The sequence below is a fragment of the Trachinotus anak genome, unplaced genomic scaffold (genome assembly GCF_046630095.1).
Source record: "Trachinotus anak isolate AG129_WGS33_773 ecotype Australia unplaced genomic scaffold, CSIRO_AGI_Tana_v1 ptg000010l, whole genome shotgun sequence".
In the NCBI taxonomy this organism is placed as follows: domain Eukaryota; kingdom Metazoa; phylum Chordata; class Actinopteri; order Carangiformes; family Carangidae; genus Trachinotus; species Trachinotus anak.
The window spans coordinates 21,967,730-21,988,854 of record NW_027273861.1 but is presented as its reverse complement, the minus strand read 5'-3'; the positions used below and the strand labels follow the sequence as shown (position 1 = coordinate 21,988,854).

The window sequence follows — 21,125 nt, the reverse complement described above, 5'->3', positions numbered from 1 at the left end:
ATCAGTCATTTGTAATATTGCTTGCATACACCTGATGAGTTTACGTCCCATATTTACTATTATAAGTATTTGCTTTTTCCCTGCAAACAGCTGATTGCTGTGGTTGAAAATTATACTATGAGAACAGTGAGCACAACAGTAGAGCTGAGGGCCAACAACCTGAACCTCATTATAAAGCTCTGTCAAGCCGAGAGGAGAGGAGCTGAGGATTTATCTTCTGTGGGTTCATCGCTGTGAGGAAACACCTTCACATCCTAATTGTTTTTACATTGTCATTTGATACATTGTTAATAATTTTTTTATTGACTTATTTATTTTGATATTCTAATTCCCCTTTTTCAGCTGTCATTGTTATTTAGAATAATTCTCACACATTTATGTTCTGTTAAAATTGTACAGATAAAGGGTAAAAAAAACCCAGATACCTCAGTGTGTTTCAAACATGAAAAAAACAAAACTAAAATACCAAGATAACATTTTTTTTATTTGATTGGATTTATCTTTTCTTAATGGTGGAAATAAAATGTGGGTCTTGAAATTTCAACTTACAAAGGACTTGTAAAATGTAAAAAAATGTTTTACTTTGCTTCTTGGGTAGTTTCTGTCAAAGCATCTCCATGTCGTTATTCATTAAATTTAATTTAAAAAAATGGTGTTCAAATATTTTTCTTGTGCCTAATGATCCATGAAACACAATTTTACTGCCAACATTTTCATCACTATATTTATTGAAACACTGAACTTAAAAACTACAGATAAACTTAAATTAATAAAAGATAAAGTTAAAGCTGTGAAATTTGACAACAATGCAATCATTGTGTGTGTTATGTGTGTTTCTGTGTGTGTGTGTGTGGAGTCTGTACAAACAAATGCAAATCTTTCTAGAGACGAGGCTTAGCTCACACGTCTGGATCCTGTCTCTCTGCTCACACTGTCACACACACTCTGAACCATCCTCCTTGTTTTACAGCCTTGAACTATGAGGACAAAATTAAAGCTGTACTGTAGCTTTGTAACCACATCTCATAAAAAAATGCCACACCAAACATGAAATGAAAACTCATCGATCTCTTAGCTCCATAATGCACAAGTTTCTCTCATAGAAATCACATCTGCCCATTGATCCTCATCAAAGCAGTCTCATATCCAGTCTGCTGTGCTTCTTAAACAGAAATACAGTTGTTTTCACTCACACATTTTTTTCAGTACAGTTTGTTCAGTGTTAACCTGAGTTCAATAAGACTGAATAAATTATGGATTAAGCCCTCTCATCCACTGTTGGCCCTCTTAATGTAACACATGTGCAGCGAGTGTTGAGACACTTAACACCAAACAAAAAAACTTTAAGTAAGAACTGTAATTCTGAAGTTATCAAGAAACTAGAATTACCACCTTATGGTTGTATACCTCCACCAACCAGTCAAGTTGAATGGAATATTGTCACATTGCAACTGCTTCACATGAATTCACTCATAAACCACTGTCAAGTGGGTGGTTTGTTTTTGTTATGAAGCAGTTAGAGCAAAACAAAAGATGATCCTGATGAGCTCCAGTAGAATCATGATCACTACTGAACATTTATACCACAGATTTATAAGATAATAGTCTGTACTGATATTTATTATATTTCTTTGTCTACAGACGTGTGCCTTTATATAAGCCTATTATACATAAAGCCATCCAGAAGTGGTTATCCTGAAACATTGTTTTAAATGCAACATGAAAAACAATGATCCCCTCCCACAGATCCCTGCAGAGAACAACCAACATCATCCACTAATGTCAGACGTTGCAGGGGAAACACTGAAGCATGCTGCAGTATGAAATGTTGGATTTAGTCATTTCACTTAGCTTGAGCGCACTCACTCAAGACTGTCACTTCAAAATGTGAGAACACTAACGCAACAGCCAAAAAGGTTTTTTGCCAAGCTTCACTCACAGAAGTGCTTAAAGTGTCACATCCTGTATTATACTGTGAATTTTCTTTACTCACATAGTAGTAGGTGTTCCAGTCTGTGGCGGCGGTGTGTGTGTGTGTGACGGGGCCTGGAGTGGCTGCCGCCGGGTGTGGCGCCCCGAGGAAACCAGGCATTAATGGCAGGGTGCTGTAGGCTGGGAGCACAGCAGCAGCTGGTAGGACGGCCGGCGGAGGAGCCGCACCGTTACTGACTGCGTGCAGAGAGACTCCTAAAGGCTTACACACATCTACATCCTGTAAGAAACACACAAACACATGGTAAGTGTCTAGTGATTGAGAAGCTGCAAACTGCAAAACAACAGGAAGACATTTTTATTGCTAGGTGGTGTATCACTGTTGCAGCTCATGATTTCACAAAGAACAAATTTACACATTCATGTTGACCTTTCTGCCCCCTAGAGGCCATTGTTAGATATATCAATGTTTAGAGATGACACTCAACCATGATCACTCACTCACCTCGTGGGGTCGTTCTTTTTCCAGAAGACAACCAGCCAAAACAAAATGCTACAATGTCAGGACAACATATTTTCAGATGAATCTAATGCCAGGAAGAAACTTTATCTCAGAAACTGTTCTTTTTAGTTTCTCCAAGATATCAATTTCTTCTCCAACAGTGAGCTCAGCAGACCAGAATACAACTCTTCCATGAAACAAGACCCATGGCTGCATCTTCAAGCACACACGCACACACACACATAGACACAGAGAGACACAGCCACAGCCTCCAGCAGGAGCAGATAAGCCAGGACATGGCCGGTCAGGGTGTGTGGAGATGGCCGGTATCAGCTGCTGGGTGCAGAGTGATGTGCTCCCTCTAACAGGGTATCAGTGTCTTAGAGAGAGGTCACCCTCTCCAAATAAACACACAGACAAACTGCATGTAAATACCAGCAAGTTGCTCTGAGCATTGCAGCCCAGATTATTTACCCTTCAGCTGCAGGATGCCTCCAATATTCAAATTCGATTTTAAAGAGCGCTGTTTTATAAGGAGCTAAACACATATCATGGATTAATCAGTAATTTACGTGCTGGAATGAATAATGCCTGCCAACTGATTAGTACTTAATTGTCTCAAACTAAAACTTCTGTTTTACGTATATTTAACATCCTTGCAGTCATGCACCCCTTTACATCAGTAGCATTTTAACATGTTGGTCGCACGTCTGAATAAGCACCTTGTGACATTTATGTAGTCACAGTGAAAGTCTTACTAAGCTGGACATAGTAACATTTCTGTATCATTTTCAACATAGCACAAGTCTGAATTAAAAGCCATCAGACAATGTAAAGGCTGAATCAGCACAATGCTCCATGTGCAGAGAGAGAGACATTATCTCTACCTTCATCTTCATTTGGACAAATTTTAAGTTAAGGAGAAAAACAATAACAATCCTGGTGCAACCGGAGCAAAAGAGATTTAAAAAACCTTTGTTCAACCACAGTAAATCTCTTCAACAGCCTGGACTCTGTGGGTGAATCAATTAATATCCAAGAAAACACAAATCATGTGAGCAGATAGGAATTAAAAGTCCCAAGTCATTCAGTGTTTGTGCACTGTTGGATATTTATAAAACAGCAGAACTCACTGTCTCATAAGCAGGAGGGTGAGTATTGTTCATATTCATGATGGTCATTAAGGCTTCAACAGCAAATTCGTTTTAAAATCCATCAGAGATGCAACCTCTTCCCCTGTGCTGCTGTAACGTTGTAAGTGTGACAGTGACAGAGTGTGTGTCTACCTTGCTGGCGTAGGCCTGGTTGGCTGTTGCAGGTTGGGAGTAGTACTGAGTGACCGCCTGCATGTAGGAACTGTAATCCCCGTAGGAGGACACTGGTGGAGCCTGGAACACAAGAAGGTCTGCTTATCCATACTGCAGAGGAGATTATTTTCAGGTTTTATTTACAGTTCCAAAAGCTTCAGCTCATCTTTCTTGAAGAGGTTCATGGGGGATGTTGAACTCTGCCCTGGCTCATTGTCCTGTTGCAGAAGCCAGCCTCTTTTCACTTTCACTTTCTTGTCTGACAGCAGGACATCTGCATCCAGAATTTGCTGATATTTAGTGGAGTCTATTCTTCCCTCTATCTGGGGGGGGTTGTTACTAAGTACATAATTAGTGGAAAAGAACAATGTACAAAACTAAGTGCAGTAACATTTGAAGGAAGGCTCTTTTTTAATGCCTGTTTGCTGCAGGGGTTATTTCGTTCTTTTCACTCCAAATATCAACCAAATATGTAATTTACCCAGGGGTGCTTAAACTTTTGCATACAACTCAATTCACTGCATTTACAAAAAAGCTACCTAATCACCAGAGGATAACTATAAACTAGGCAGTTAATTAATTAGTTGATCAACAAAAAATGAAATGGCAACTATTTTGACAACTGAACCCTTTTAGTCATTTTTGTTTTATAGAAGTCAAATATTTGCTACTTTTAACTGAAATATGAGGCTTTTTTGGTCACAAATGATAGTTATCTGAATATCTTTGGATTTTGTACTGTTTAGTAGACAAAAAAGACAGCTGGAAATATCACCTTGGTCTGTGGTGAAGTATAAGAGCATTATTCTGACATTTTATTGCAAAATGATTATCCTTTAAGATCTTCCAAACTTTAGAGGAAAGGTCTTGGAGGAAAAAAAAAAACCTGAAAACAATCACATAGTTAGAAGTGAGTGTGTGGGTTACCTGTGTGTGCTCCTTGCTGTAGTCTGAGGCCGTGCTGTCCTGTGGAGCAGCAGTGTTGTAGGTGTGAGCTTGTGCTGCTTGGTAGTGCTGGTACCACTGCTGCATGGCTTCCTGTGGTACACACACACACACACGCAAACATCAGGTGAAGAACGACTTGTGCAGACAAATGAATGTTTGTGCAGTACTTTTCTTGTCCTTGCAGATTTTTTTGCCTCCTCCTTTATTTGTCTCGTTCTTTTTCATTCATCAACTATTGTTCCTGAAGACGGCTCTCCCCTGTTCCTCTCCTTTGTCTCGTCTTTCCAGACAAATTAAACCAACCGTTTTATTGGTTATCTAATCATGACTCATTTGTTTGGATGAGTAGATTGTAATTAACATTTAAAATTGGGTTTGTATCGCACTGCAAATATCAGATATGTCACTTGCTGCTGGAGGAGGCATAACGACTACGAGAGCGGGGATGGAGAGAAACAGAGTGACAGACAGAAAGAGGAGACAAAGACAAACAGCCAGTAGGGAGGCTTCATGGCTTGTTCAGAGTGTTATGAGAGAGGAAGAGAGCAGGGACAGATGAAGACGCACAGCACACTCTGCCAAATCCTCCCTCATTCTGTCTGTCCAAACATCCACACCCGTTCTCATCTCTTCCACCTCCTTGCCTCATCTAGTTACAGCTCACTGTCACTGCTGCACTCATCCATCCACCCCTTATGTATACATCCATCATTCATCTTCTCAGCCACAATCCTTCTTTCTCACATTTTAGGCCCAACAACACTTCATACAAGTGGGAACAGGCAGACTCACATAACAATATTTCTTCATTTTTATCTCTGTGTAATGTGTCTGTATTGTGTTGCAGTACCTGTGTGTAGGCCTGGTTGTACTGGCTGTAGTCAGTGGAGGTATCAGTGCTGTATGGAGCAGTTGTTGTAGCTGCAGCGCTGTGGGAGAAGGAGCTGGAGCCCTGGGAGACCACGGGAGCCACAGAGCTGCTGTACACCCCGGAGCCAGGCTGTCCTCCCTGGGCTTTACTCCCCACTGACCCTGAGAAAGCATGGAGGAGGCACAGGGTGTTAGATAATAACCAAATATTAATTACTTGTGTCCTTGAAATGTGACTCTGAACAGTTTTTACTTCCTTTATGGAGGATGGCAGCTGTAGTCAGATTAGATCATAAAATGTTAATCACTCCTGCAATATAATTGTTCCTCTCTCTATCAGTACTTAGGTTTGAGCAGGACAATGTCTTTAACTAAGAGCAACTTCCTGCTGTCACTTCTGAATAAGAGTGTCATCCAGAATGCAGATCTATTGTTTTAAGCAAGTTTCTATGGACATTTTGACAGTTTTCTTTGATGTGACTCTGTAATTTATTTTAACTGCTGTGGATTCAAGCTGACTGTTGTTACAATTGGAGCAACGGAGCAAGCAACACACTTGGTAGATCCTCCTTTCAAACCTAGAGGTTCTGAGTTTTGATGCTTTGGTTGAGTATTCCTTTAACAAACTCTGCAATTTTGTAGTCGTCTTATTTTATTAGAGAGGAAAGCATTGCCAGTGAGCCAACATAATGTGGCTGGTGTAAAAAAATTAACTAAAAAAAACTACTTTAAGTGAGAGTGTATGTATCAATACCCAACAATAAGGAAATGATAAGCTTTTGCCAAGAAGACAAAAATGCTTAAGAACAGCTGGTGTGAGTCTGTATGTTTACCTTGCAGCACCACCCCTGGCATTACACTGGCCAGGTTCAGGTAAGGATTAGAGGGCAGTCTGACCTCTTTAGGAGGATCGCCCAACAGAGAACTCTGACCACTGCTCACCTGAGGAAACACAGAGATATAAACAGTTTTATTCACAGTACCACTGGAAGGAATTGCAAGACAAAGAAAATTAACAGGCTCTAGATTTTTAAGTGTTTCAGAGATTTATCGCAAATTTAATTACCAGACAGTCAGCCCTTCAACCGCAGATCCACCTTCTTGTATCCTCAACCTTTCTCTTAACTTTGATATGAATTCTGGGACTGCAAAAACAATACTGTGGCCTGTGCTGTCAGCTACGTCGCCAACAGACCAACTTCACTATATAGTTATAAAGTTGCAAAGATTTTGATGAACTGCTGAAGAGCTGATGCGACTGTGAAAACCTGGGAGGATTGTTCTCTCTTAATTGCACTTTCCCTCTATTAGAGAGACTTTAGAGAAGACAGCGCTGGGACTGGAATTAGCTCCCCGAAGAACTTTAGAGCTGTGATTATCTCTGTACACTGACTTATAATGGATGATGCTGTTAGCATAGCAGTGCTTTATTCAAACTAGGCCTAGTCAAAGCAGTGTATTTCAGAGTGTCCAGAAATTCATACAGGTGAAGAGACCTGTAAACCTGAGGTAGGCTTTATACTGCATCTGTAAATAGCAGTGAGACAGAAGTACATTATGAGAATGCCCCAAAGGAAGAGCTCTTGGGGGACTGAGGTTGTTCTATTCATACACTCACTTGATGTGTGTGTTTTGAATGAGACTGAGACCCAATGGGGATAAACCAGGAATAAATACCCACAAGAGACACACAAACAGATGGGTAGAGGGATGGAAAGTGTATAGTGTAGGACCACAACTAATAATTCTTTAAATTAATCAATCTGTTGATTTTTTTTTCCAAACTAATTGATGGTGTTGTCTATTAAATGTCAGAAAATAGTGAAATTTCACCACTGACCAATCATAGCAAGGTTACGATGACTGGGCATGATAGTCCTGTCAAACTTTGGATTTCTTCGTGTTGAAGCAATGTGGACGGGGTCTAATAAGTGTGATGCTCTTTGTACTTGTAAGCTAATTAGCATGTCTAGCTAACTAGCTTACTACTGCAAACAACAGTAACCAAGCCAAGGCACACATCATTAACCACGTTTTTTTGTGAGGTTACAGATTATATTAAAGAAGTACAATTCATAAATAGCACATCCCTGTGTAGTACTTCCTCGCTGTGTGGAGTCCAACCCTGCATGCTATTAGAGTGAAATAAAAATGACTGTCCTGCCCTTTACTGGATTTTGGGAATTTTCATTCCAGCAACTGGAGCCAATGTTACCTGCGATAGCATTACATTTGGCGAACACATCGGTCAGCCGTCATCCTAAAACATACTCTTTGAAAACACCAACATGTCAAACAGGGTTTGAACAAGATATCTGGTCATAGTCTGCTAATATCCATGAGTTAGACATCATGTGCGGATTTTCGACCCTGATTCCCCTTTTAAAGCAAGTTAGCTGAAAGCAGTTCAGTCAGCCGGAGTCTTAGTCTAGTTTTAAACAGTTTTAAACAGACTTAAATTTAGCTTAAATAGGTAGCTAGCCACAGCTGATAAAACCCTCTAGTGATGTTTGTCATTTCAGCCAGCAACAAAAGTCGTGGGCTAGAAATTGTTTCAAAAATGACTGGACGGGGTAAATCTGCCACTAGTCCAAAAGATATCCAGTTTACTATGATTTCAAACAGAGGAAAGCAGGGTAAAAAAGTCAACTGATTATCAAAATAGTAGACATATAAGGCTGTGTGTGTGCATGCGTGCTTCATACATGCAGGTTGTGTTAGCAGTACTAACCATGCTGGCCAGGGGGCAGCCATCTGCACTGCTGTGCTGGCCTGTTGATGTATAAACCCCTCCAGGGGGTTTAGGTGGAGGCGGGCCAAGGCCAGAGTTACTTATACCCAAGGAATAGCTCTGTCCCTGCAGATGGGAGCTCACCATCGTCCCAGGAGGAGCAGGCTGCCTGTCACAGGAGGTGGAGGAGGAAGAAGAAGAGGAGGAAGAAGTGGAGGAAGCAGAAGGGGTTGTGGAGATAGAATGGGTGCTGTTTTGTTCCCCTGCTCCTGCTCGACCCTGAAGGTACGGCATCACACCTGCTGCAGATACCACCACTGTGGCATTGTGGGTAGATACTGGCACTGACTCCTGGCCCATCTCTGTCAGAGGAGAGGAAAGGAAAGAGAAGAAAAAGAAAGGAGGAGAGGGGAAGAGAAGTGAGGAAAGGACAAGAAAGCATAGGAAGGGATAAGAGATGAGATTAGAGGAAGAGAGGAGAGCAAAAACAGTGATGGGGAAATAAGAAGAGAAGAGAGAAAGCAGAGAGGAGAGGAGAGCAAAGAAAATGAAGGGAGAAAAGAAAAGGTAGGAAAAGGAGGACAGAAACGGAAAAAGAAAACAAGTCAAAAATACAAAAAACAAACAAAGAAAGATTAAGTAAAGCAAAACATAGGAAAAACCTAAAAAAATATCATAGAGAAACAAAGTAAAGGAAATGAAATTAAATGAAGGGAAATGAAAGCAAGGCCTGGGGAGATGCCAGATAAACATGAAATAGCTTTTACAGATGACCATCAGTGCCTCTGTCTCCTCTGGACAGAGAGGAATCACTCAGACAGCTGGAAACTGAGCTCAGCCCGCCCGTCTCTGTAGAGCCCGTTGTAATATTTGAGAAGGGGTTTCCTGCTCATTCATCATCACTTATCATGTTTATTTACAGCCCAGCAGTTTGCACCACACTCCCAGTATTTCACTCACTCTGGGGTTTAATAAACACAAATATGTACACACATACATACACACAGAGACATAAAAGCACAGAGACACATAATTTAAAGATGCACATACACAATAAAGGTGAACTCTAGCACATACACATTCACACTTATTATAAATCCAATATCGCTGTGAAAAATGGGCTCCACAGCACAAGAAAACAATCAGCTCTAACAAGCCTTAAGCCAACTATCCCAGCAGACACATGCACTGATAAAAGCCTCACATTACAAACACTGCAAACTCATACACACAATCAAAGAGGGACACACAAGCACACACAAATACATCAGCACACACAAACACAACTGCTTGCGTTTATGCGCACACACTCTGTGATATATTGTTTCCATTTAAAACGAAACAGCTTTTCTCAGCTGGATATTTGAATTGTAAATGCTCTGCAGTTTCCTGGGGATGTGTCGCACAGTAATGTACAACTGTGAGACATTCAGGGATCTGCAGAGAGACAACCCTGACACCTGACACCAACACATTACTGTACAGCTGCAGGTTAGTTACATATCCTTCACCCTCTTCTTCCATCCTTCTTTACATCACGTATTTCACTCTGTTCTCAGCTGCTACATGTCAAACAAGAAATTCACAAAGACACATTTCTATGACAGTGAGAAATAGCTGAGAAAATACAAATTGGAAAATACTGAGGGACATGTATTCTCCTTACTGCTTGAAAGAGGTGGTCTTATCTTAGGTTTAGCTGAGCTTATTTATTTATTTATTTATTTTTATATAGCAAAATGTTCTGTGTTGAAATTACATACCTCTACAGGTCCCTTATCTTAACAACCTGAACACGATATTGGCTTTGACTTGAGGCACATTCAACAAGGAGGCAGTCAAGATTTAATGATGAAGGTAAATGTGCAAGATTAATATTGTAGTAGTATTATTGTAGTAGTAGTATTCGTATTGTAGTAGTAGTGTTGTCCTCTTTTGTGTGTTGTGCCCATGTTTGGTCAAAACAGTGCGTGCTCTGCGCACTTTCGGGGAGAGTCTATGGAAGGATGTCAAAACAATCTCTTTAAGTATGTTTATAATAGTGTTTAAGAAAATCTGTGCTTTATTATCTTTTTTTAAAAATCAATATATTTCAGGTAACCTATATAATTTTAACATTAATAAATTATTACCACAGTAAGAGATGAAGCAAGATTGTCAACACTGAGTAGCTGGACAGCTATTACCAACCTTTACACTTGATATCACATTATATGCCACTTGGTTAGAGTTAACATTAAATCTTCCACACTGATGTACAACAATGTGAAATATTGTTTTACAGCCAAAACAAAAACAGAGTGAAGTTATGGCAGCACAAATTAATCAAAGGTTTTCAGTATTAGACGAGGAAATAACCAATAACTTTGCTTATTGGAATTATTTTGATCAGTTCAAAGATTCATAGTCACTGACTGTATAATTCATTCACTTTTTTTCCCCCAAGGTAAGCAGTCGCATGACTGATCAAATGCACTTCAGTGCATACACCAGTAAGTAATCACATAACCACTGTGACATTCAGTGCTCATTCTGTTTTCAACAAGAACAGTTTTTAAAGCTAATAGCTCAGCAGACACCTATTTTGTATTTCACTGATTGCAATCCCCATTGCAATCCCCATTGCAATCATACAATCCCAGTATGACTCCAGTAACTACTATATATAACTACTATATATGCTGTGAACAGCTAAAAGCTACAGATTTGTTCTGTGACAATGATGATTTAGTATAGTCAGGTCCTTGTAGGCAAGTCTTGCCACTTGGCAGCCGTTTCAGCAACGCCCCCAGGCTGTTATTTCAGGCTTACAGGGTCAAGAGCTTAGCTACATTAATGGGGGGAAGAGGCATAACTGCACTTTTATTGGTCACTGGGAAATAAAAAAATGCATGTATAGAATCATGAGTAAAATCTGATAAAAAACACTTAAAAAGTTTGGTGACTTTGCCCCAAAAACGATGACTAAAAACAATTTTTTCCCTAAAGGTTATACTTTTACTACGCATGGGCAAGGTTTCGCTTGCTTCCTTGCAACAATACCACTAGCTTGATATGTTTCTTGTTTAGTGTTATAAAGCAGATGATTGGCTTATTGAGAGGAAGGGCAGAATAGAGTTATACAATCGACAAGTTTGGTGTTACTGACTTTTCTATTCAGGATTCTTTAAGTGATTTGTGTTACATCGTCTCTGCTATAATCAGTTTAGTTTGAAGACTGTGTGTTAAATACTAATTTGTACATGTACTGAACACCTCTAAATGGTAAATGATAAAAGCGATAAACAATGTAGCATAGCATAGGCCAATTGTTTCAATATACAGTGGCCTCACTTGTTTGCCGTAATTACACTAAATCATTTGACACTCGGCACCGCTTACCTGTAGGGGAGTCTCCCAGGAGGCCTTTCCCCAGTGGCACAAGACCTGGAGGTCGCAGAGACAAAGCTTTCTGCATCAGCAGCCTGGACGGGTCCCCGAGCAGACTAGAGACCTGAGGAGGAGAAAGAAGAGAGGAGGATGAAGAGCATGAACAGAAAAAAGGAAACAGACAGAGGTGATCAACAAAATAGAAAAGAAAGAAGGTAGACAAGGTAAACAATAAGGGAGAAAAAGAGGATATGAGGGTAGAAGGAGAATCTAGGAGGAAGCCAGAAGGCAGGAAAGAAAGTAGAAACCAAACTATGTGTCTCTGGATTCTAAATGATCAGTATCCAGTTTCTAAAACAACTTCAAATACTCCAAACATCTGTCACAGTGACTTAACTTTCCCTTCAGACACTAGAGACATTCTAAAAGAAAGTAAAGGAAATTTCCTTTAAACAGAAACAAAGCAAATAGGTTGCATGATTTTGTGGTTGTTTAGTTTCATTATGCATTCAATGCTAAAGATGAAAATATAACAGCACATATGCACAAGCCCATAACTACGTTTAAGCCTCACCATTAAACTATGTTAATCATCACACACACACACACACACACACACACACACACACACACACACACACACACACACACACACACCAACAACAGGTGTCTTACGCTACTGATGCGTTTGTCTTTGATGTGAAGAAGCTGTTGTTGTGCGAGCTGCATATGCAAGAGGTTCTGGAGGACGAGTCCATTACCAAGCATAGCATTCTGCAAAGTAAAAGAAAAATAGAGATTACTGTAACAAACTCATCAACATATTAAAAAAAACTTTAAAAAAAACCCCACACAGATGCTGATATGGTTGTGACCTGGTGTGCTTTTCCCAGTGTGAGCAGAGCTGTGGTAAGAGGAGGTCTGAGGAACGGCAGGCTGGTGTGACGCCCATACTTCCCTAAAAACACAGAGAAACAACAAATAAATTAATCACTCAGTGCCTCTGTGTGATTTTCTTTTTTTAAATTATGCTTCCACGCATGCATTAATCAATCATCATCTCAACAGCCATACGCAGGCAGAATTATTAGCCAGACAACTGATCCATCAGTCATTTGCAGCACATTTCAAGCAATCACACAGCCCTATGTTTTATAACAAGCCCAAAAAAGCAATACTGGTATATTATGTTGGTGCACACAGCAAACTGCCTCCCTCACACTTTTTCAAAGTATAAATTACATTTTGATGTTGAAGACATCATTGAAAAGAAGCTCTATCAAAAAAAACCAAAACAAACAAAAAACAGAAAGCAAAAGCAGAAAAATTCTAAATTCAAACTTTTTCAAACAGTCTGTCTTTATTTACTCTTATTGCTCCTGACAGTTTCCTCAAAGAGTCTCTAGCTTATTTACCTCCCTGGCAGTTTTTCAGAAATGTTAAAAAACTAAAAGATTATAGACATTGTATAGTCAGTGTGTGTTGATGTATTGATGAGACCGTTATGAAAACATTCCCCAAATTTTAAAGAATCAAAAAGGGTGTAAAATACCCTGACTTCACAATAGCTGCTGGTGAGCTCAGAGCAGAATTCCCCATCTAGTCCATAGATTTTAATGAAGCTGGTTTTAATGTAACAGTTGAGACTGTTACTGTGTGTTCTTGGCTGTTAAATGCATATTGCTAATGTTTGTCAGGCTCTTTTTTCGAGATGTGTTTGTAATCCAAGTGTGTAACTCAGAAAAAAGGAAATAAAAAAAAAAAAGAAAAGAAAAAGGTATGCAATGCAAAGATGTGTTACGCAAACAAATTCATCTCTAAACATTAATTGTATGGATTTCCTACAAACTGCTTTATTTAGCAATGGTGAAAATGTAGATCAGTTTTTGAGTTGTGTTGTTAGTCAGATGTTATGTGTAGCATTTTCACTTAAGTATTGTAGATACATATATGCGGAATAAGTAGCTTTTGCTGTTGGCACAGCAGCTTATGGGAAAAACTGCTGGACTAACTGATATGTATTTAACCCTTACTTTAACTCTCAGTTTGTTTTGATTCCTATTTGGCTGAATTTTGATCTTGCATTGAGGAAAGAAAATATAATGAATTTTAATTTGATCGTACTTTTGAAGTTTTATTGTTAACGTTTTTATTCATACTTACGATGCCTTTGGTTGAACTCTTGTTAATGGTGTTTCATCCTTTAAGAAATTGTAACCACTATCATGAATTTGTTGCTCAATACTGTTTTTACAGTTTTGCTGCTGCTCTGGGTAAAAACCTAAAAGGCCAACATTTGTTTTCAAGCTCTAATTGGAGGTGTGTTCAGCTTGGTGCTGGTTGGTGGGAAATCAGATGAAGTGGTTACAGCTGTGTCCTGCTGTCTATGCTGTTACAACTATTTCAAAACCTTTTTGTGGTTTTCTTCTTTTCTTAGTGCTGAATACTTTGAATTGAATTAGCAGTTTTTCTATGAGTGGAGACAGAATAATCAGTCCTTTTGATTATCAAATCACCAAGGCAACATTAAGAAGTTTATGTTGGCCGAACTGGCTGTCACTGATTTTAACTGGTGTGACATAGAAGTTTCCAAAATTTAGGAGGGTTTACCCACATTCACATACCTGAAAAAATTTTCCATGTTCAGGACTGATGTCAGATAAAATGAATCACAAGGCATCTCTCACCTCCAGGCAAGTGCCACCCTACTCCTGCACACATACAGTATACACCCCCTTTCTTTGGCTTGTGTGTGTGCGTGTTACTTCTCTGAATCAAAAGGCCTCCTCATAATAAATGTAAGCGTCAATGCTAATGGTAGCTTCCTCCAGAATAGGTAGAGAAAGTTTAACATTTAATCAAGGACCTAATTTTAGACTTTAATTGTGCTTGCTCTTCTTTAAGAGAGCTCCCCCACCTCTCCCATCTTCTCTTCTTCCTGTTCTCATTTGTTCCACTAATGTCACACGATTTCATTTTAATACCTGATTAGCCATTCATCAAATAATGAAGCCGTCGACTAAGTGATTACAGTATATAGGAGGGCCTAACAGACGAGCAGACTTGTACAGTGAATCTCTGATTACAACTCAAGTCCCTCCGGAGTGGAAATACTACTCAGATGAACAAGTTCAGGACACTGATATGCCTTACAATTTAGATAAAGATTATTCAAAATATGCAGCTTGCATGCAAGTTTAATCTCAAATGGGCAGAAGTATGCTATTCTGAGATGCACGTTTTTAGTTGTTAGTTACAAAGAGATTTACACTAAAATCTATGTACAAAAAAAAAGAAAAGACAAAAAGACATTGACAAATAGCTTGAAATAGTTTTTTTCAGTTTAAATTGTTTTGGAAACATATTGTGTCTGAGCTGAAACTTGACATTTAGAGTAAAGAGTTCATCTTTTTTTTTCATGCACTCTATTTTTCCCACACTGCACTTTGTTTATAACGTTAGTGAACCTTCACTATGTCACTGTGAAACAGAGCTTGTTGACAATGCTTCATTTTATATATCCTATATTTTCCTGTTAATTTACTGGAAAATGTCCTCAAAATATCCTAAAATAGCCAGTATTTAGCAGTAATTTACTAGGATTTCCAAGAAAGCCCTATGCAATTTGGTACCCATTGTAAGTGTCATGGAGAAAGTTTTAAGTGCTATAGTAATTAAGTACATGCTCATTATATTCAAGTTTTAAGGGAAAGAAAACAGGGAGGTGTTAGCAGGCAGATGGGTCGCAATTGTTTTTTACATTTTGCAATAAAATAAGTGAGAGGGATTCTGATTTAAAAATACTCATATTATATATTTGGCATATAACGAGAGATTAGAGGCATATATAACTTGGAAAGTACAGCTTTGATTTCACCGTTTCTTAGATGTTAAATATGTATCTATTTTGTTTCAGTTGCACAAAAAAAAAAAAAGTTAGCAAACACTGTGTCAAAGCAATTTCAATGCTTTGTAATTGTCAGTTCAGGAGTGAGGCCTGACAATGTGTTTATCATTTTTGTTTTTCGGTTTTCTTACAATCACACTGCTGTTGTTTTGTTGTTCAGTGGCTGTCTGTTCTAACCACCACACCTCCAACTTCGAGTGCATGTGTTTTATCTTTATCTGGGCCAGTCGATCTGTACCAACACTCTCCTTTGGTGCACCAACATCCATTTCAGCTCTTGATACAGTGTGTCAGGGCAAGCTATGAAATTACTACTCTATCAGTGCAAGGCTTTTGCACATGAGGCATACCAATACAAAAATAGCCAAAGGTGTTGTACATCATAGTAATAATAATAATTATAATAATACAGTTGGATAATAAAAAAAAAAATGTCTGCAGTTCAAATCAAATTTAAGACCTTTTATACCACATAGGATGTAATTCAGTAACTATTTTCACAGTCATACCAGTTCAAGGACGGCGTAAAACAGACATTGAAGTACATTAATTGAATGGCATTTATATAGTACATTCCAGCTGTATACAATAATTCCTTGTAATATATTTAATCAATTAATGTAACCAAGACCCATGCATGGATTACTGAACAGGCCTACAGGGCATAGGCCAAGAGGTCAGGGGTCCCCTGGGCAAGTCACAGAGCTCAGTGAATAGACTAATAAGACTGGAAAATAACCACAAAAAGACACAAAACTACAACAAAGGGACACCAAATGACCACAAAGAGAAACAAAACTACAACAAAGAGACATAAAATGACCACAGAGAGACACAACACGAGAGACACAAAGCGATGCAAAACAACCACGCAAAGCCTTTCAGCCTAGGGGGCCCAATATAGGTGGGGGACCTTTCACTTGTTTATGCCCATGGGCCTGTTGTCTCATTATCCAACAAATGCCTGGATCCAAAAAAAAGCAGTTAAACCAGTTAAAAAAATAAATAATTCATTAGTTAATTTAAATTTTTGCTGAAAACACTTGTTCATTATGAGTCTATTCAATGAGCTTCCTGGCTAGTCTTTAATAGCCAGAAGTTATCATTACATTACACTTACTCATTTGGCAGACACTTTGATCCAAAGCAACTTACAAATAAGGGACAACACTAAAGCTTCAGTGCAGTAGGAGACCTTGGTCTAAGTACCAAGTACTACATCACTAATGTTACCGTTTGCGGCAGGCAAGACTTTTTAATATCTTCTTTTTAAGAAAACTGAATTCAGAGCTTTTCAGGACTACTCAGGAGCAGAGTAAAAATGTAGTAAAATGTAATGTAAAAAACATGTAAATATAATATCTGTAGTTAGTTTTAGGACTTGCAATTTAGTCAAATGATTATCTGCACTCCATGCAAGAGTACTTGTCACTATCATACCTCCTCTTTTCCCAGTGTGGTACGGCCTCATGAGGATCTGCAGGGCAGCAGGGTTGGTCATACTCGTCAACAACTGGGCCAGGTTTGGTTCTGGTAGAAGACCTTTCCTATTACTCAGAATCTGGAGAAGAAACAATCATACATACATAAGTCAGCGGAAGAAAAGTGGGACTGTGTGTGTATGAGCGTATTTATGTATGTGTCTGCAGCAGAGTATGTTTTGATCTTGTCATTAGGAGCCCCTGATGGCTGTGGTAATCATTACACAAGTTTACATCATCAGAATATGTCTGCAATGTCAAAAAAGATAAAACACAAGTAAGAAAAAGATACAGACTTTGAGAAACTGAGGTAGGAGGTTGGTGGGATGAAAAAGGAAAAACAATAAGGAAGAAAAAACTTTAAGGAGAAACTTGAGAAAAAGTAGAGGGCACCTTTCAAACACACACTGTAATTCATATGTCTGTCTTTGTGCCATTTTTATTCTGAGGTTGAGGTGTGAATAAAAGAAAAACACACTATGCATAACACACAAGAAACTTTTGACTACCTCACAGTACACTGTACAGTTTGCAAACCAGTCACATGTGAAAGCAAGTGAAACTATAAAGCCTCTTCAAAGATGGTTTCAAAATGCATTTCCAATAAAAATTAAACGTTTGTTATGAAATGCAAAATGACCAACATTACTGGGCAGATTCAGTGGTAATATACAAAGCAAACCAGACCGAAACTGTTATTACTTATTGGTGCACAGAAATATGTGATGTCAGCTGTTTTCATTTTTCCCCACCCACTTAAAACCAGTGAACGGAGCACAGTGTGTGCACAGTGCTATGCTTCACAGTAAGATGCTCATGAGAAAATGTTTAGTTTTTAGAGCCTTTAAATACTTTGCTTTGATCATGTGGCAGACTTGATCCTGAAAAGAGAGTATAGATAGATTTAAAGATGCATAATGTGAATTTATATGTGAAGATAGAAGTGTTACAGGTTTCGTATATAAAAATGGATATCGACTCTGTGTGGAGGAAAGAGCAGCTCTGCAATTTCTGCGCTGGACAAATTTTCTGTTCATACGAAAGTGTGCAGCTCATACAGCTCAGAAGTGTCTCTTCAAAGTCACATGCCACTTCAAAACGATCTCTGATCAAGGTGTAGCAATTCAAGCTTCACATCTTGTTCACTTGTGATTGGCTTCCACAGAGTGTGCATATAAAGTACGTCATGTCTTTTGGATACTTTGACTGCAGTGTTACTGTTTTTAATTCACAGTTTTAAGGATTATTCTTTAGGCATTTCACCTTTATGGAACAGCTGATAGTGAAGAGACTGATGATGAGGTTAATGAGGGGAGTATGTGGTTATATGGTATGTGTCTCCTGGCTTCCAGAATGCACAACTTGTACTCGCATCTGAGGTGTTTAAAAATGTTACTAAGGCCTAAGTAAAAGTGTCTACACCAGTGTAGTAGAGTCATTGACTTAGGTTTTCAGCCTGCACTTCCTGTCAGTCTACAGTATGTACAGTATTTCTTTAGCACTGGCTCTTGTTTCATCCTGCTTGTTTTGTGCTGCTCAGGTTTTTCTTCACAATGTTATTGTTGCTGTGTGTTTCATTTAATTCTTCTCCAAGTACACATAAAACAATTTCAGAGACATACTCTGTGTTCCCCCCTTTACCAGTAAAGCTTATATTTAATTTGACATGAGCTGAATTTCTAGGAACTAAACAGATCTCTGCTGACTTGTTTTTAATCAGAAAACATACTGTAAGGCACATTCCCAAATATGAATTCAATCACTCATTAAGCTGCGGAAATTTAATTCAACAGACTCAAATGAAATCCTATTGAATTTGTCTGTGTCAAATCGAATGGAGCAGCGTTTGCTCTGGTAGATCCTCCTCAGCACTGACAGTGTGGCTGCAGTACTCGCTGACTGGCCCAAAGAGACGGCTATTGAAAACAACATTAGCAGGACGGGGATATTTCCTCCTCATCTGCCCCTGTGCCACAGCATGACTGCAGTTCAACTCAACCTTGCTTCCTCCCTGTCACATCCAGAGGAGAAAGCATTACTGATGGGGATGGAGTGGGTTTGACTCCAGCCTGTCAGCAAGAGAGGAAGAGGAGAGTCTGGTGCACACATACAGTATATGTATTTGTGTTACAGCAAGAAAAAATGGCATTTGCACATGTGTGTGCATGTGTGTGTCGATATTGAACAAGGCCAGTCATAGCTGACAGCGTCTTTCAAGGGAAGGCAGAGAGAGGGGGGAGGCTGACAGGAGGAGGAGGAGGAGGAGGAGGAATGCTCTCTCATTTCTTTCTCTTTCGGTTGGAGAAAATGTCAGCATGCATCAGTCTGTTTGGCTACTGGCACAAAATCCAGCCACACACCCACACACTAACACACACACACACACACATGCCAGGGAGGTAAGGAAGCCGCGAAGAAGGGAAGGTGAGAAGTATCACGTAAGGAGAGGGATGGAGGGAGAAGAAAGGAGGAGGGAGGAGGAGGCCATCTGGTCCTCAGCGTTTACACTGCCTCAGAGAACTGTAGCTGGGAGTAGGCCTTGATCTCTTTCTGAAGGTCTGATGTTTCTTTTACCGGCTGCTCACATTCCCTGCGATAATCTTAAAGGAGCCTTAGGATACTAATGTAACCTCGCTGTCCTCTCAGACTCAAAATTCTTTCTGTCTCTCCTTGCTTCCTCCAGTCCACCTCTCTATCAATCCCCCACTAACTGAATTTGTGTCTTCCTTCATCCTCAAGTCAGCCTTATCGTACTCAGCTAATTTATTCAGAAACATTTTCTCTGTCTTCTTATCCTCTTCATTGCAATTAGAGCTGTGACCGTTACTGCTCTGCTTTTCAACCTGTAATTTTCGACCCATCCATCTCAAGGCTACAACCTCTTTAACTGCACCTGATGATTCTTATCCTGCAACAGCTGTGAATAAAAATCAGAGGACACTGCTGTCTGTCACTTCACATCAAAATTTGATGGTGCCGCAGTTTCAAATTCAAGATTGAGTAAATTAGCATTCTCACTGGGTTAATGTAACGTGATGTGCTGGTCAATGTGTACAGGACATTTTGTGTAAATTGGTTTTACAATGTTGGAGCAGGGGACTTTCAAAGTTATGAGCTCCGACTTTTATTTGTAGCCCTCCATAACCTCAATTAGTGTGATCTAAAATATTTATCACCAGTAAGCTGTAATGGTTTTCTATTGCCTATGGGTAACTCATAATGAACCATGAATCTGCAATTCATGTGAAAATATAATTAAAGATTTCCACGTGACAGGAGTGACATTGTTGAATTTTTCGCTTATAGGCTGTCCAAGAGAAAATGTGAAAAACACATCGCAAATTATTACTGACATTATTAGTGCCATTATTAACTTTGGGTTATTAGACTTAATTGGACTCATTGGAAGGTCATATTGCTGTACTGTACTGTGTGGGCTCGCTGCATACAGTAGCTCCTATTAAGATGGAACTGATTAAATTGAAGCCACCTCTGGCTGCTCGGAATAACACAGTGGGTCGATACAACAACTGACGCATTGAAAAAAGAAAACAAAATATAAAGTAATCAACACAAAATATACAAATGTGAAGTTAAAAAAATGGTTGTATTTAGGCTTCAAAAATAATAAAAGTGTTCTTTGTGAAGATTATCCTGCTGAACAAAATGTGTGAGTATCAAACTTTTAGAGCTTATTTTCTGCAAATAACCCAAAAAACCAATGGAAAAAAAAAATCTCATTGGCTTTTGCTGAGGAAAAGCAGCAGTATTCTAAAACCTGTTCACCACAGTATCTGTCCCTTACATAAACACACAAACAAGCTCATGCGACTGATTTTGAATGCCAAGCACCAAGACTCAGGATGAAATGTTTTTCTTTTTATCTAAATTATGTACCACTGAATTCCTAGTTATATATAAATCCATGTACTCATGAAGTTTAACAAGTATTGTTCCTTTTCTACAACTGACTAGAAGTCTCACTTGTATTTACATCTTGTATGTGTAAGTCTGTTGTTGTGTATCTATTTGAATGTATGTCTGTTTGTATGAATGTCATTCTGTGTCACAGGCTGCG

The 21,125-nt window shown here is 39.1% G+C and overlaps 1 protein-coding gene across 2 annotated transcripts in view; it reads right to left on the bottom strand.

Annotated features, from left to right (window-relative positions):
* Positions 1 to 21,125, bottom strand: part of raver2 (ribonucleoprotein, PTB-binding 2) — a 94,894-nt gene that overhangs the window by 10,676 nt on the left and 63,093 nt on the right. Inside the window, exons 7-16 of one of the 2 annotated variants that reach the window (XM_071486173.1) lie at positions 17,007 to 17,127; positions 12,535 to 12,617; positions 12,335 to 12,433; positions 11,672 to 11,783; positions 8,291 to 8,652; positions 6,393 to 6,501; positions 5,540 to 5,721; positions 4,669 to 4,779; positions 3,721 to 3,822; positions 1,994 to 2,212 (exon numbers count right to left, since the gene is read on the bottom strand). In XM_071486173.1, the coding sequence (XP_071342274.1) occupies positions 1,994 to 2,212; positions 3,721 to 3,822; positions 4,669 to 4,779; positions 5,540 to 5,721; positions 6,393 to 6,501; positions 8,291 to 8,652; positions 11,672 to 11,783; positions 12,335 to 12,433; positions 12,535 to 12,617; positions 17,007 to 17,127 (1,500 nt within the window). Of the gene's footprint in view, positions 1 to 1,993; positions 2,213 to 3,720; positions 3,823 to 3,843; positions 4,065 to 4,668; positions 4,780 to 5,539; positions 5,722 to 6,392; positions 6,502 to 8,290; positions 8,653 to 11,671; positions 11,784 to 12,334; positions 12,434 to 12,534; positions 12,618 to 17,006; positions 17,128 to 21,125 lie in introns of those variants that run through there. The other variant, XM_071486174.1, reaches the window with a different exon arrangement.